Genomic DNA, 17,345 nt, shown 5'->3' with positions numbered 1-17,345 from the left:
ATGTAACAACTGCTGTTCATAATAATGACCCTGATATATCAAGAAAGTGCTTTACCAGCACTTTGAGGAGGTAGAAAAGTATGACATGCATTTTTAAATAATTTCCATCTATAGCACATAAAAGAAAAAGAAAAATATTGCATGATCTCATTTACATGTGGAATCTAAAAAAAATCAAATAGAGTGGTTACGAGGAGTGGGGTGGGAGAAGAGGAAATGGGGAGATGTAGGTCAGAGGATAAAAGTAGCAGATATGTAGGAGGAACAAGTCTGGAGATTCATTACACACCACGAGGACTACAGTAACAAAATTGTACTTATATGCAACTCATGCTAAATGAGTAGATTTTACTGCTCTTGCCTCAAAGACCAAAAAAAAAATGGGCAACTCTGTGAGATGATGGATATGTTAATTTGCTTCAGTACAGTAACATTTTTTCCTATGCATATGTATCCCATAACATCATGTTGTATACCTTAGACATACACAAAATTCATTTTAAAAATAAAATTTTAAAAATAAAGTCAAACTTATAAAATCACAAAGAAAAAAAGAAAACTGCAGAGAAGTTGCATAGAAACAGTAAATCTTTGGGAGTTCTGGACAGATGCTAGTTTTATCAATTCATCTAATATATGACTTTTTCTGTGCATAATGGCACATCATTTCTTAGTATCACTTGATAATGAACAATCCTTACTCTTGTCATTTTACCACCTGATTTTATGTTGAGATTCCCCACACCTTTTGTGGCATTTGTCATTACTGCTTCGGCTCACTTCCTTCCTAAGCAAACATAAAATGTCTTTGAGATATAGCAGCAGAACTTCCAAGCCATCTAAATTAAGCTCCCAGGATGGGTCGCGCCATTCCTGTGGTGGACACTGAGCGGGCTCTCACACTGAGGACACACACACCTGTCTGGACATTGCCCCTGCTTCCTTGCCAGTTTGCTTCATCTGGCAGCAGATCCTTGCTTCCACCCAGCACTCCTTTCCGCATGTTCCTGTTCTTGCATGTGAACCCCTGACATGTACAATACTGGGCTGGCAACCAAACTGCTGACATGGGATATGACATCAATGCCTTTGGAGTAAAACTCTATGATAGCTCATTTTCTAACCTCTCAGGAGTACTCAGAGCCTAAGAAGCTGCTGTCTAGAGCAACAGACTTTCATCTTGATATTGGGCTGCTTATAGCAGCCATACAAAGAGTGAAGCACAGAGAATGACAGAGCGAAAGAAAGAGAGAAGTGAGATTGAGAGCTGAGAGACACATACACAGGCAGAGGCAAATAAAGACAACATGGCAGCATGCTTATAGTATCCGGAACACATTTCAGGATTAACAACAAAAGCGGAATCTGCCACATTTTCCCATTGATTTGTCAGCTCCTTGAAGATTGCCTTTTGCTTGCATCGACACTAAGTAAAATTTATGAGGAGGAAAGCACTGTCATGCTAAACAGGCAGTGCTTAACTATGTTTGGTAACAAAGCACAAAAGACCATACCATAATGTCCTAAAGAAATCTGTTCCTGACATTGCTACAAGGATTAAAATAGCTGTTAATTTTGCACAGGTTTAATTTTCCCAAGTTCCTGCCTGATATCTCCTTGTAAGTCACCTGCTTCTTGGTTTAAAGGATTGTGCTAAATTCTAAACATCCTATGGAACAACCAGTTTTTTAAAAATTTTATTCAGTTTACTTCCCCTTCTTTCTCTTCTATTATCAATTGGATGGCCTTCTAAAGTCATTTCTTTTCTATTAGTATTTTCTCTGTTCCTTTTTATTCGAATCAACATCTACACATTTTGAAATATACAAATCCACAGTAAAATAACCAAAATAAACAAGTAAAAGCAGGCAGAACCTGAGCCTGATATTTCAGGTTATTGCTTTTTTGTCTCTCTCTGTTTTTTTTTTTTTTTTTTCAATTCCATATCTTCTTTTCTTTTCTCTATTTTTTCAAGAAATGAAATTAAATGCACTACAGCTCCTCAGAAATGAGTAAATTCAAGACAATAGTTGAGTAACCATCTTTAGAAACAAAAATTTGTCTGAATTTAAAACTGTTAAGTTTCCATTTTCCTCAAACTAGATTGGTCAACTATGGGGAAAAAAGTAATATGAAGCATTCTAACTTTTGATTTGAGTACAGACAACATGTTGGCTAATTTGTATTGATTATATCTGCCAATCTAGATGCAATCACTTTTAAAAGCAGAGTCCTGTAATTCACTTTTCTGTAAAATGTCACCAATGCATTAAATACTTCGAAAACAGTCTTTGTAAATCAATCTGTACTTATTAGATTTATTTAAATGATAGCATTAGAGTTCCATGCCGAGATTTAATTTGGCTTTAAAATAACCCCCTACATGCAGAACACTTCCTAGGGTGGGAGAGGCTAGTTCCCAATTATTTTCATGCCGTCAGTACTAAAAGTGTTTAATGACTCACTTACCTACAAGCTGTGAGTTGTCTGAAGAACTCTCTATTCAGTGGGATGCACACATTTTACTTAAGGCTATCTTATAGGGAAAAAAAGGAAAGAGCGCAGAACCGTAGCATTTTCCAATGAAATGAAAAGTAAAAGACCTTACCTTGTTCGTGTCAAAGGTATTATAAACTTGATCAACATGTTTATTGGCCTTCTGATTCAGACCTTGCAGACCCAAAAGCGTCTTAAATTCATGTAGCGTTTGCAGGCCGGATGGATATTCCGTCATAAATGTTCTGTACCACACATGGGTCCCTTGTGTAGGAACTGCTCTCTGATCACCAGCTATAGATTTGCCATTCCCCATCTTGACTCACAGTCTACAGCTTTTCCTCAGGTTGTTTTCACGTAAGTTTTCACTGGATTTAGTCCCTTACTCCTCACTAAAACTGAAGGCTAACATATGCCCTCAGAAAGCTACTCTAAACCTCTTACAGCAACAAGCTAAATAAGAATAGAAAGCCAGTGAGATTAACTCATCTGCCCAGTTTTAAAACCAAGGTCACTTGGCAGTTGGTAACTAACATGCTTACAGTCATGCAGAGACATAGTTTTTTGGGAAGGGAAGAGGCAATATTTTAGAGAGGGTGACCCTTGTTATATTGTTAGCCATCAATTTTGCCTATATTATGGAGTGGTACAGTGGGTCTAATGGCAGGAACTTTGAGGTGCAATCAGGGAGCCTAGATTCTATGCTTTGTTCTACCACTTATTAACTACATTGAAACATTACTCACATTCTTGTCTGTTTCCTCATCTGTGAAATAGGAATAAAAGTATCTGCCTTTTCATACCTGAGTATTGTGAAGATAAATTTAGATAACATTTTTACATGAAAAAATCATACATTGAGTATTATTAAAAAGAAGTCTATGTATAAGAGAGAAAAATAGGTAGAGAGAATCAAATAGTAGTCAGAAGAACTTTAGATGTAGCAGTCAGATAAAGGAACATATTGGGCTGTGTCTTCTGGTGTTGGTCTTCTCTTCTCTCCCCTACCCTCTGTTCTTACCTTTTTCTGGTCTCTCAAGTATCTACACATGCCATTGGCCTGCGAGCTTTATCTCACTCCAGTTTTCTAATCTGGCTAATCTTGTCCTAACCAAGCCCCATTTGCCAATGAATTTAAGAACAGGGTCAATGGACCTAAGAACTGTATCCAAGGTCCATTAGTGGAAATGAATGCTTTGTGTGGTCCTCAACCCATTTTGCTACCAACCATACTTAGAACCAGATAACCCCAGGTGGAATATAATTCTGTTACTCCTGAATTATAGTTCCTTGTTTTTTTGTGTTTTTTTTTTTTTTTGTTGTTGTTGTTGTTGGTTTTTTTTGAGATGGAGTCTTGCTGTGTCGCTCAGGCTGGAGTGCAGTGGCGCGATCTCAGGTCACTGCAAGCTCCGCCTCCCAGGTTCATGCCATTCTCCTTCCTCAGCCTCCTGAGTAGCTGGGACTACAGGCGCCCGCCACCATGCCAGGCTAATTTTTTGTATTTTTAGTAGAGATGGGGTTTCACCGTGTTGGCTAGGATGATCTCGATCTTCTGGCCTTGTGATCCACCTTGACCTCCCAAAGTGCTGGAATTACAGGTGTGAGTCACAGTGCCTGGTCTACAGTTCTCCTTTTCTAACCTCACTCAATTCTTTCTTTTATTTCCATTTTGGCCCAGTTCATACATCTGGTTTCTGTCTTTGTCCCTATTCCTTAGTCCTGACTACCTGTTTATTATAAAATCCTTGATTCCTAAGAAGGAGCCATCGGGGCCTAAATGAATTGCGTTGACCAGAAGTGGTGGTGGTTATGGTGAATATGGTTAATTTTGTTTCAAACATATCAATGTAGACTCTCAATGGGACATTTTGATGTCACAATTAAATAATAGGGCTGGGCACAGTGGCTCATGCCTGTGATCTCAGCACTTTGGGAGGCCAAGGTAGGTGGATCCCTTGAGGTCAGGAGTTCAAGACCAGCTTGGGCAACCTGGTGAAATCCCATTTCTACTAAAAATACAAAAATTAGCCGGGCATGGTGGCGCATGCCTGTAATCCCAGCTACTCAGGAGACTGAGGCAAGAGAATCATTTGAACCCTGGAGGCAGAGGATGCAAGTGAGCTGAGATTGTGCCATTGCACTCCAGCCTGGGTGACAGTGAGACTCTGTCTAAAAAAAAAAAAAAAAAAAAAAAAAAAAAGGTGAAAATAAGGTCATAGAATGTGAAACTTATCATACCAATTTGAAAGAATTACCTGAAACCATTAGAGTGAATGATATTCTTTTTTAGACAGCAAAAAGGACAAAGGGGAGACAGTGAGGACTCAGCCTCGAGATTATTCAGCTTGGAGTGAGAGAAATATCCTGCTAGAATTTTCAAAAAGCATTCTTTGGGGAAGTCCCCTTTAAGATTCTTTCTAAATGTCTGCCAGAGGATGCTCAGAGGCACTGACTTCTTATCACCATTAACATTTATTAATCACTAATTTTTAAATTAAAGAAAAAATGGTACAGACGATGGCAGAGGACGGTAGTAAAAGTTTTCAAGGAAGCAAGAAAATCCTTTGAGGAAGGAAAACTTTGGATGGATCAAGAATATAAGGACCTGAGATCCAGAAACTGTTTCTTCATATAAATGTACTTTAAAGAAAATTGGCCAAGTACAGTGGCTCACGCCTGTAATCCCTGCACTTTGGGAGGCCGAGGTAGGTGGATCACCTGAGGTTGGGAGTTCGATACCAGCCTGACCAACATGGCAAAACCCAGTCTCTACTAAAAATACACAATTAGTCAGGCATGGTGGTGTGGCACCTGTAATCCCAGCTACTCAGGAGGCTGAGGCAGGAGAATCGCTTGAACCCGGGAGACGGAGGTTGCAGTGAGCAGAGATCGTGCCATTGTACTCCAATCTGGGCAACAGGAGTGAAACTCTGTCTCAAAAAAAAAAAAAAAAAGAAAAAGAAAAAAGAAACAAAAAGAAAACCTGCATAATGATCATTTGCTGATGCAGAAAAAAACTTTAAGGTTATTTGTAAAATAAGAATTCTAATATTGAATACAGTATTGAAGTCCAAAAATCAGGAGTCTTGCTGTATAGAACATTAGCCAGTCATAAGATAATGGGAAAAAGCCTCCATTTATGATAGGCTAAAAAATAAATCTAACTGCAATAAATATAACTAGGAATGTGCAAGATGTATTTGAAGAAAATTTTAAAATGGTAGTATAGGGTTCCAATGGAGACTTGAGGATATGCAAAGGCGTATCTTGGTCTTGGGTAGAAAGACTTAATATTAAAAACATATCAGTTCTCTCCATATTAATCTGTATTATCACCACAAACCCCCATCTAAAAAATATAAATAGAATTTGAGGGGTAGTGGTAGCTACAAAATGTAATTCTGAGAATCAAGCATAAAAAAATACACAAAAAATTTTGAAAAATAAAATTATTAAGTAGCCCTACCAAAAACAACATGAATCTGGCATGAGAAAAGATGAAGCACTCAATGAAAAATAAATAGATTCTTTTTTTAACTAGGCTCAATTACAAATAAGAATTTAATATGCAGTAAGGTATGGTAAGACATAGGAAATAACTGATTATCAATGAATAATTCTGGTACAAAGCTATGGCTATGTGGAGATGCACACACACACACACACACACATACACACAAAGGATTTCTAACTTACTTCTCACTCCAAAATAAATTTTAGATGAATCATAGGTTTAACAATATAAATCACTATAAGAAAACAAAGCAAAATTATTTTATAATTTTAGCATGGGACAGTCCTCTCTAAATATGACCATAGAAGCCATAAACAAAAGGAAATTCAATCATAATCTTTTAAAAAATCCCAGATGACCCAAAACACCATAAAAACAAAACTTAAAAGTTTGTTAGAAAATATCTGTAATATATATCACATAAAAAAGATAATATCCCTACTGTGAAGATAGTTCTTACAAATCAATAAGAAAAATACCCACCACCAAGTAGAAAAATTGACAAAGTCCAAATTTAAAAATCTGAATGACTTTTAAACATATGAAAAGATGCTCAATCACACTCAAAGTATAAGAAATGTATGTTCAAACTACAAGGGTATACCACTTTTCACCTGTTTGATCAGCAAGATAAGAAAGTCTGGTAATCCACCAGGTAGGTGAAGGTGAGAGGAAACAGGAACTCATACGTTGCTGTAGGAGTGTAAACTAACACAATTTTTTCAAAGTGCTATTAGGCAATATCTATTCATAATAAAATGCATATACCCTTTGATCCAGAAATTCGTTTGCTGAGACATTTGACAGACATAATTGTACCTGTGTGAAATGAACAAATTTATAAGGATATTCACTGTTGTGCATATGTAAATCCAAACGAACAATAAAAACCTAAACATGCATTGATAAGGAAATGGTTAAACAGATTTAGTATTTCCATTGAATGAAATAATAAGGAGCAGCTGAAGATAATGAGAGGTTATCTCATTATCTCTCGATATATATGTATTATTACATGTATTGGTCTCAATATGGAATGATCTTGAAGGTATATTGAGTGGAAAAAGCAACAGCCCCATCTTTTGGATGCTATTACATCCATATCTATAGCTATATCATGATATATATGGTTTTACAGATAATTGATTGCGGATAGATTTACAAGTAACTGGTAAAAACATGCCTCTTGAGAAGAGTATTTAAGTGGCTAAAGGCAAAAATGAAATAAAGAGTTTACCATATTCCATTTCCATGTTCCAGGCTTTTGCTATGTTCATATCATAAATTAAAATTATACAGTTTCACAAATGAATATTAAATGTTTTATTGTTTTTGTCTAAAGTTTCAGACATTTCGGAACAAAAAAAACCCAACCACTTATCAAGAAAAGTGTAAAAACATGCTTATTTATGTATATATAAATGTGAAACAACAATTTTTACCTATGTGTAATATATATACATATTATGCTTAGGAGATTTATTATTTTACTATGACAAAATAATAAAATTATATAAGCTATATCTCAGTTTTGAGAGGATTTGTACTTTCTGCTTTACTGAGTGTTGGCTATAGTGGAGAAAGGGTATAAAGTCTTTCTTTTTCAACATCTTCAAGAGGAGGTGAGTCTGTAGTCCTTTGCATATTGATTTTGAAAACATCTGCTTTTAAATTTTTTTAAGGAATAACAAAATTACAATAACAATATTTTAAGGAATAACAAAATTTAAGCTTGAGTGACATTTTCAATTTTTTCAGTAGCTCACAAGAAAATTAGAGAACTCTAAATATTATTAATATTTCTGAAAGAAAAGGAAGATTTAGACAATAGGATTAGGGGATATATAAATTGTAAATCGGTCTCCATTTCTAGAGTGTACAATTTTCTTATTCGAAAAAAATTATTTCTTATTTCTTGTTGTTAAACAGAATAGACTTTACAGTAACAACAAAAAAGAAAAATTTTTAAAAGAATCTTTCAACTTTCTTATCAGCATTTTTTAAAAGGGAATACCTTCTCTGACTTAATTTTCAGGAATCTTTTCATTTTTTTTCTAAAGGGAGTCTATGTCTTGTATCTATAGTCACTTTATTTAAATTGTTCTGGAGGAGGCGATTATCTTCTTTAAGCAAAGCTTCTAAATAAGTGTCAATCTGCTCCAGGTCACCTTCTGGACCACCCTGGAAAAGAGAAGCAACAGTCACACCAGGGAAAGAAGCTGTAGAGCTTATTCCTGTAATTTGGGCAGCTTCCTAACAGTCTTCCCTATGACTCCTGCTGCAACAAAAGCCACCTTACATTTGAATCATGCTTTTAACCTTTCAAAATGTTTTCTCATTTAATGTCATTTTATGCTAACAAGTGGTTAGAAACTTGGTTCATTTTTTTATTCTTTAGTGGAAGTTAGTACAACTGTTTTTTCTCTTTTTAAAAAATTACTTGCTATATTCCTAAAGCCCCCTCAGTCTAATCTCATCCTTCTCTGTTATAGGCTGTCATCTCCTATTTTTAAAATTAATGAATCTTTAGCCTTATAGGCAAAAAATAGACAAGTAGCCAAATTCTGTCTTCTCTGTTTCTTCTATTTCCATTGCAGTGTCTTTTCCCTCAGTTCTTGGCTAACTACCCTGGTCTGTCTCCTTCTCTTTATCCTCCCTTTCTCTCTTTTACTCAGCTCCCTATTGAGGTGATTTCATGCTCTCCTTTCCTGGGCTTCTTGATCCAATGAACAGTTAGACGTGTGAGGGGGGGTCTTCAAAAAGTTCATGGAAAATGCATATTATGAAAAAACTACATAGGCACAGATTTCAAAATTTTTGAACAAAAATAAACTCACACTAAGTTGTTATGACATATTTGACCAGAATGTAGTTTGAGGCACTAAAAGGATAAGATAACCAGTTTGAAAGAAGCCACTATCAGACCAACATGGATTCTGCTGCAATTGAAGCAAGAACAAAGATCAAATATATGGTGAAACTTGGGTGGAAGAATGGTAAAATCATTCATGCTTTACAAAAAGTTTATGAGGACAATGTCCCCAACAGAAAGCCTATAACAGAAGGATGAGATTAGACTCAGGGGGCTATAGGACTATGGCAAGTAATTTTTAAAAACAGAGAAATCAGCAGTTTATAAACGGATAACTTGAGAATGGATGAGATGATGTTGAAGAGGAAGCTGGCAGTGTCAGACTGTTCACATCCCTTTGCAATGAAAAAGCTAATCTTGTTCATGCTCTAACTGGAGAAGACGGATGATAATTAATAGCAGAAACAATCGCCAACACCACAGACATCTCAAGTAGTTCAGCTAACACAATTCTGACTGAAAAATTAAACTTGAGCAAACTTTCCACCCAATGGGTGCCAAAACCACTGTGCCTAGATCAGCTGCAGACAAGAGCAAAGCTTTCAATAGAAATTGTAGACAAATGGGATCATGATCCTGAAGGATTTCTTCAAAAAACTGTAACAGGAGATGAAATGTGGCTTTGCAAGTATGATCCTGAAGACAAAGCAATGGCTACCTAGAGGTGGAAGAGGTCCAGTCAAAACAACAGTGGTCGGTCAAGAGCAAAGGTCATGACAACAGTTTTTTGGGATACTCAGGGCATTTTGCTTGTTGACCTTCTTGAGGGCCAAAGAACAATAACACCAGCTTATTATAATGGTGTTTTGAGCAAGTTAGCCAAAGCTTTCATAGAAAAACGCCTGGGAAAGCTTCATCAGAGTCCTCTTCCACCCTGACAATGTTCCTGCTTATTCCTCTCATCAAACAAGGGCAATTTTGTGAGAGTTTTGACGGGAAATCATTAGGCATACCTTATTGTCCTGATCTGACTCCTTCTGACTTCTTTTTAAAAAATCTTTAAAAAAATCTGTAAAGGGCATCCATTTTTCTTTAATAATGTAAAAAAGATGGCATTGACATGGTTAAATTCCAAGAACTCTTAGATCTTTAGAGATGGACTGAAAGGCTGCTGCCATTGTTTACGTAAGTGTCTTGACCTTGATGGAGATTATGTTGAAAAATAAAGTTTACATTTTTACTTTTAACTTTTAATCCCATTTTTCCACAAACTGTTTGAGCTCCCCTTGAATGTTCCCTCTTGGCTGACTGATCTAAATCTCATTCCCTTGGGCCCAACTATGGGATCAACTAACTCTCCAACTGAGCAGATAGATAAGAGGATTTTTTAGGAAGGGCCTTTCAGAAGCAATCCCAGCACTAAGTGTCTAGCACCATTAACCTTGCCTCTGCATCTCTTCTCTGGTTCCATAAAATGTGCTTCAGCTTTACTCCCTCTACCATAGATTTGCTCTAACAAGGCTGAATTGTACTGAGTTCCAGCTTTTGACTGGGATACTGTTCCTACAGATGGATTACAATGATGCTGATATTTACCTTGACTTCCAAATATTCGCTGACCCTGAAGAATGCCTTGTGACCCTGACACAAAGCACTTCTCGTCCTGTTAGATATAATCTGATCTTTTGGCTATTATCCTCTGCCTGGTGGACTAAACTTCTTCCAGGATGCTACATTATTTCCATGCTCGGCTTCTTCATGTGCCTGCCCCACCTCTATCTGCTCTGGGTCCCTCATCTCGATTCTCTGCTGTACTCTACTGCAGTGGCTCTGGCAATCAGAGACTGTGAAATAGAACTTTCATGTCGGGGGATGAGAGTAATACATTTGGGCAGGAGCCCTTTAAGTGCCTCTCCACTGAGACTAGGCAAAAGAGTTTCATACTCTGCTGGCTGAAGCCCTTCACCCGCCTACCAAACTTTGTGAATACAGTAAATTAAATTAGTATGGTTACTCTGGCTGCTGCTTAAGAACCTAGAGGTTTGGCAGAGGAGTAGTAAATGATTATTCTTTCAGTTTTCTTAGCCAAATGTGGATTTGCTATTATGAAAGTCAATTATTTTATAAACCTGTTTAATAGTCAGGAAGTGGTATTCAATCTCTAGGATACAGAATTTCTTTGGTCTTTCTAGTTTACTTGTTAAATGAAACAATAATCGTCACTGAAACACTACCATGTGCTAGGCTCCATACCAGACTTTCAACACGTGAAAACATTTGGCATCCTTCACAGCCACAAGAACCAAAAGGAGCTCTACTGAAATCCTACTCTCATAGCAATAAATAAACTAGACAAATTGGCTGAAGCGCTATGGTTGATAGAAGCACACATACAATTACCTTTATATAAAAATTAGTATTAAACATCCTTTTAAATTTTAATAACATAACATTTTAACTGTTGCCTAGACCATCAAAGGGGAGAGGGACTTTTCTTTTGGCAATATACTTAAATTAAGCAAAAAACAACAACAAAAAAAGCTTTTCTGCATTTTGTCTTGTACTTAATATAAATTTCAGATGAATTAAAAGATTTATTTTTTTGAAGTGGGAAAGGACTCCCACTTTTAAATGTTTACAACCAGGACTGAGACCCAGGCAGTTTGGCTTCAAGGTCCATGTTCTTCACACGTTATACAGATGTATGTATGGCGAGTTTCCTTGTCTCTCCCCAGCCCTTTCAAGGGCAAGGCAATCCAATCCTCTAGCCAATCCTCCATAAGGGTCTCAGTTCCTGTCCCCTCACCTTCCGTGGCCCATGAAGTCTCTGTCGCCTGTTCCAGCACTCAGGGCCTATATTTGAGGACAAAATGCCACAGGCTCCCCAGGCTCACTGTTCTGGCTTGGATTTCTCAATTTATCTCTAGAATCCACAGGAAGACTTTCAATCTCGACTACATGTATTTTCAGTTTTGTTGTATTGTATGCAGCATTTCCATGTGTTATAGAAGACGGGCTCTTCCTCATTAGTTCAACCTATCACATAACTCAATTCTTTATACATTAAAACACACAAACAAAACTGACAGTAATCCATACTTACGTGATGTTTCCTGACTTCTCCCAAACTGTCCTCTAAGATTAAGAGGGTTTATTTTTATTTATGCATTAAAATAAAAGTAAAGTAAAATATTTCTCTGTCTGAAAAAACTGAAAAAATTACCTACTGGTCACATGTTATTAAGGGGACACCAAAGGTGATCATGCTATACCAACAGCACAAGCAAAGATTCTGAATTAAGATACAAAAGAACGTGCGCCTGTAGTTCCAGTTACTTGGAAGACTGAGGCAGGAGGAATCACTTGAACCCAGGAGGCAGAGGTTGCAGTGAGCCGAGATCGCGCCACTGCACTCCAGCCTGGCAACAGAGCGAGACTCCATCTCAAAACAAAACAAAACAAAACAAACAAACAAACAAAAGATACGAAAGAACACAAAGTTTCTAAATGTTCTAATATATGCTTTCACAATTCATTTATTTAGGATTTTGAAATCCTTATGTGGAGACAAAGGGCTGACTTAAGTGACTTGTCCAGGTCAGTAAGTGAATGACAATGTTAAGAGAAGTTAGCTGAGTTCTCGTTCCGGAGAGTCTACTCCTACTGCTCAGATACAATTTTTTCACTCACCAGTTGAAGTTTCTGCAACAATAGTGCCAGTTTTATACGAAGATTCTTCAACTTATCCTCAGAGATTTTTCTTTTATTTTCACATTGCCCCACAGAGATTTCATTATGTATTCCTCTTGTATTTGAATCATAGATAATGGACTGCAATTTCCTCTTTATTTTTTTTTCATATTGGACCATGTAAGTATTCTGTATCTGGGAATGTTTTAAAAACAGTTTTAGCATGTTTTTAAAATATTACTTTCCCCCTAGTATCACTAGACAATTTCATATTCCAACTCTGCCTACATGCACCAAGTGTCAACTTTGTAGGTAAGTACTACAGGTGGTCTAAATTTAGGAAATGTTGCTACCCTTAAGGAACTTACATACACTCTGACGGAAGACTAAGAAGAGAAAAATGTATAATATTTCAGTAATTGTAATTATGAGGAGGAAAGAGACACATGACAGTGAGCTTGGAGACCTCTGCTCTGGAATGAAGAAGAAACCTTGTAAAAGCTGAATCTGTTCTCCCAATGGTGATCACCAGATTATTTAAGGCACAAAATGAGCAGGTGCCTGTGACTCCCTCTCCGCAGCACCAGTAATTCACAGGCAATGACAGAATGGCCCACCACCTGGGGCTGTCTGGCAGATGATGTAGTGTTACTTGTGAGGCAAGGCTGTAGCATCTAGAAAGCACAGAAACTACAGAAAGAGGAATTCCTGTTCTCACTCTCTTTGGGTTCCTTACCATGATACAAAAAGTACAGGCAGTTATATATATGACCCTCATTAATTGAAGAATCTTGGTTGTGTTCCAAAATTTCATGCTGTGCCTGAGGCACTCATGAAGTAGAAAGAGGTAATGGAGAGGCCAAATGCTTCGGTTTCAGAATGACATTAATTGCTTGTATAAACATTTCTAGAAGGCCAAGTGATATTCTGAGAAAAGAGATACAGGGCAAATTCCACTTTGATAAGCATTTGGATGTTTATGTAATAAGGAGATTCATGTGTTCTAATATGACTGGGTTGCCAAGAAAGTGGTGAGGTAGCCTCATTTGTCTTTTGGGCCTACCTTTCCCTCTTCAGACCCTCCACTACGTTGACTGTGTGCAGACCCTTCTCTGACGTCCACATCATCTCCTTTAGCATTCACTGACCTCACAAATTTCGCCTTTTTCTACAAAATCCTTTAAACAAGCAAGCGAAAATCCCTACATATAGGAAATTCTGTTTAATAAATATTCACTAACTAGTTCCTAACTCGAAAGCACTGCATTTGATTATAGATGATGTGGAGATATATAAGGTACAGTCTTTGCCCTCAAGAACTCTCTAGTCTATAGCATGAGATAATACAAGTGTGCAAATAAATCCTATGGAAAATAAGGACCTTGTGCCCACAAGTAAGGCACTAAATAGCAGGGATTCAGGACAGCAGATAATGCAGCACTCACAGCAAGAGAATTTCAAACATATGGGTAAATCCTCCTTGAAACCCAGGCTACATTTAAAGATCCTGGAACGGAATCCACTTTTGAACATCTTTAATTCAACCTACAAGTTGATGCCTTAAAACTAAGGCAACCATCACCTCCACCAGGAAGCTTCATAGATGCTTCCTATAGAGGCTGCAGGCAAACCCAGGGAGAGACATCTACTGCCTGAAGGTGGAGGAGGAGGAATAATCCAACTCAGCTGGAATAAGGAGAACAGCGTTACATACAGTTCACATGTCACTAGCCACTTACAGTTTTCAGAACTCTAGAATGTTATAGCTTTTGCCATGCTGAATAATAGTCAGAAAACACTTTTTTCATAAAAATAAAAGCCACAGTAAAATAAACCAAAACAAATCAAAGAAATATCAAAAATGGCAAACATTATGGAAATATTATTTGAAAAAACAACAGTATTGCTCAAATCAGCCATAAAAAGGAACCTGCTATTGACACACTTAAATGGACCTGAAGTGATGCTGAATAAAGGCAATTGTCAAATGACACATACATATGATTCCATTTCTACAGCATTCCTGAAAAGACAAAGTGATAGAGATGGAGAACAGATTATTGGATGCCAGGAGTTAGAGTTGATTGTGGAAGGGCTGAGTGGATATGACTATAAAAAGGTAGCATAAGGGAGATACTTATGGTAATGAGAATTCTGCATCCTCATTTCGGTAATGGTTATACAAACTTCCATGTATGATGAAATGACATAGAACTATACACACACATTTTACCAAATTCAATTTCCTCGTTTTGATATCGTACCAGAATTATGCATAATTATGTACTGGAGGAAACTGGGCGATGAGTACACAGGACCTCTCTTTTTGCAACTTCCTATGAATCTATAATTATTTTGAAATTAAAAGAAAAAAGCAAAAACAAAAAGCCTCGACACTATTAATACGAGATGAGACCACGAATGTTTATATAGTACACTACAAAGTCATTCAGTCTCTGCAAGTTTACCTTTTAGTGACCAGTAAACTATGTTTTTGTCAAACACTACAGGCCAGCTTTTTGGTTTACTCTCCTGCCTTTCTCTCCAGGTTCTGCTAACCTCTCCAGGAAGTTTCTATGAAAGGTAACGATTTTGACAACTTTTCAAGCTCCGTGTAAAAGGACATCTAGTTGTATTAGCTTTTTTTTGTGTTAACATTTTAATTAAGGTGAGAAAATAATTGTAGCAAGATGAGAGGCTTAGTTCTGCTGGTTAAACCCACTCTTGTAGAGGTATCTGCAGATCACAAACCAAATTCTTTCCGAACTACATTAATTCAGAATGGAATTAGTATTTGAAAGAAAGGATATTTAACTGAGATTTTAATTTTCTGCCTTGAATTCAAAGAGCAGGAGCTCTAGCAGTTTCGCAGCTCCAAAATCCTAACGAGTTGTGCAAAGTAAGGAAGGCCTACGACATCTATAGATTTTGTAGCATACAAACAGGAATATTCATTTAAGTGTTTATGTTGGCAGGTACTAAAGCAGAAACAATCGACTTTGATTCAACATGTAACTATGAAGATCCAGATGCATTCAAAGGCACTGGTTGATTGCTGCTAGAATACAGAGTTTGATGACAGGATTATTGACTTCAAGGATTCTATCATCTAACTGAGGAGAAAATGAAATATAATAAACTATTATAAGGTAGAAATGTTAATAATGCTAAACAAAGTTTTAACTTTCTCCCAGAACACAGAGAGGTCAAGATTAATTTCTCATGGAGAAACTGAGAGTCTTTACCTAAAAGATAATATTGACCAAGCTCAAGGGGGAAGGATTTCAAGAGGCCGACTGTGTATTGGGAGAGTGGATAGGAGTATTTTGGGGAATATCAGGAAGGGAAAGGCTCAGAGGTAGACCAGTGTAAGTAAGTTGGAACAACTCTGGGGCACTCATTTTAGCTGGAACAGACGGCTTCTGAGGAAAGAATAAAAGATGACGGTTTGAGTCAGGTGATGCAGGACCACCAATGCCATTATGAATCAGCTACTACTACAATAGTAGTTATGAAAACCACAGTTGTGACCAAGGAAGCCTGTGACTTATGTAAGTTTCTCCTATGCTGTGATGTGGCTCTCTTCATTAAATGTACAGAACTTCAGTCAAGTTGTTCTGTGTTTCGCTTACAAGATCTCATTTCAACAGGAACTTCTGGTCTCCTGACTGTTTATCTTGCTTTGATTTTTTGAACCCGACTTGCCCTGCATGTTAAGGGGATACTGCTCATCATCTACGCTAACACTGTTCACCCCGAATAAACACGTATCTTATTCACTCTGGCTCCATTACTAATAGTGTAGACATTGGAAAAAATATTTAGAAACAGATATGAAAGGGTATATATAAGCTTGGATAAACAGCTATATGACAGTATAATTCTTAGCACATTTCTAAGTTTTACAGTGTATTCAAATCAGAGTATCCTAGCCAGTAAATGGAGAGCTACAGGAAGATCCAGGAGCCTTACTGATAAGCTCCTCAAGCTGACTGCCACAGACTTTCAGTTGGGACAATGAATTCCTGGTGGCCCAACAAGCCAACCCATCTACCACACACACCCCACATAAATATATCACTGTCAGCATCTCCTCCATATATGTCTCATAATGTAATGTCAGGTCTCCAGTCAGTTAAAAATAATTCTTCTACACCAACAGGCTGAGAAGTTGTAATATACTTATTGCAAGTAATACATGTGACCTCTATCACAAAGATGAAGTATTAAAGTCTGGATGAGAATAAGATGAAATAGCCAGGTGTGGTGGTACAAGCCTGTAATCCTAGCCACTCTGAGGCTAAGCCAGGAGGATTGCTTGAACCCATGAGTTCAAGACCAGCCTGGGCAATGTAGCAAGATCCTATTTCAAGACAAAAACAAGCAACACAAAAATAGAGGGGGTGGGCAAAAAACGTGGGAAAAAAAAGTACAATGAAAAGAACTTTGGAGTGGGAAAATCAGGGTTTCAATTCTGAATCTGATCATGACACTGGAATATTATCTTTCCGAATCTCTATTTCCTCATTACTGAAAGAGATAGTGGTACCTACCTACCAAAGTTGTGAGGATAAATGAGTTAATATAGAAAAGACCTAGTTCAGTGCCTGGCTCTAGTGGCTCTCAATCAATTAATCCCAGTTTTACATTATTGATGAAAATAATATTAGTGGTAGAACAGCATCAAAATATATTGAAAGTAAACTTTGTCTTTTATTCTTGTTAGGAAATGTTGACAAGTAACTCTTCAAACTGAAAATGTTCAGTTACTACTTTTTCAGCAAAATTTTATTCAGAAAATAAATTCACTTTTTAGTTGAACAGTAATGGGAG

General features: G+C 37.1%; 2 protein-coding genes across 3 annotated transcripts in view; both read right to left on the bottom strand.

Moving 5' to 3' along the window:
- Positions 1-2,890, bottom strand: part of GUCA1C (guanylate cyclase activator 1C) — a 47,303-nt gene extending 44,413 nt beyond the window's left edge. For both annotated transcript variants that reach the window (XM_045385408.2, XM_005548215.4), the window contains exon 1: positions 2,609-2,890. In XM_045385408.2, coding sequence (XP_045241343.2) covers positions 2,609-2,812 — 204 coding nt within the window. In that variant the 5' untranslated portion in view covers positions 2,813-2,890. The remainder of the gene's footprint in view (positions 1-2,608) is intronic.
- Positions 2,891-7,759: 4,869 nt separating this feature from the next.
- MORC1 (MORC family CW-type zinc finger 1) overlaps positions 7,760-17,345 on the bottom strand; it is a 149,663-nt gene continuing 140,077 nt past the window's right edge. Inside the window, exons 25-26 of the mRNA XM_074033711.1 lie at positions 12,513-12,707; positions 7,760-8,191 (exon numbers count right to left, since the gene is read on the bottom strand). Coding sequence (XP_073889812.1) covers positions 8,054-8,191; positions 12,513-12,707 — 333 coding nt within the window. The 3' untranslated portion in view covers positions 7,760-8,053. The remainder of the gene's footprint in view (positions 8,192-12,512; positions 12,708-17,345) is intronic.

The sequence above is a fragment of the Macaca fascicularis genome, chromosome 2, assembly GCF_037993035.2.
Source record: "Macaca fascicularis isolate 582-1 chromosome 2, T2T-MFA8v1.1".
NCBI classification, from domain to species: domain Eukaryota; kingdom Metazoa; phylum Chordata; class Mammalia; order Primates; family Cercopithecidae; genus Macaca; species Macaca fascicularis.
The sequence above is the reverse complement of the archived record's forward strand: the minus strand, read 5'-3'. Positions and strand labels throughout refer to the sequence as shown.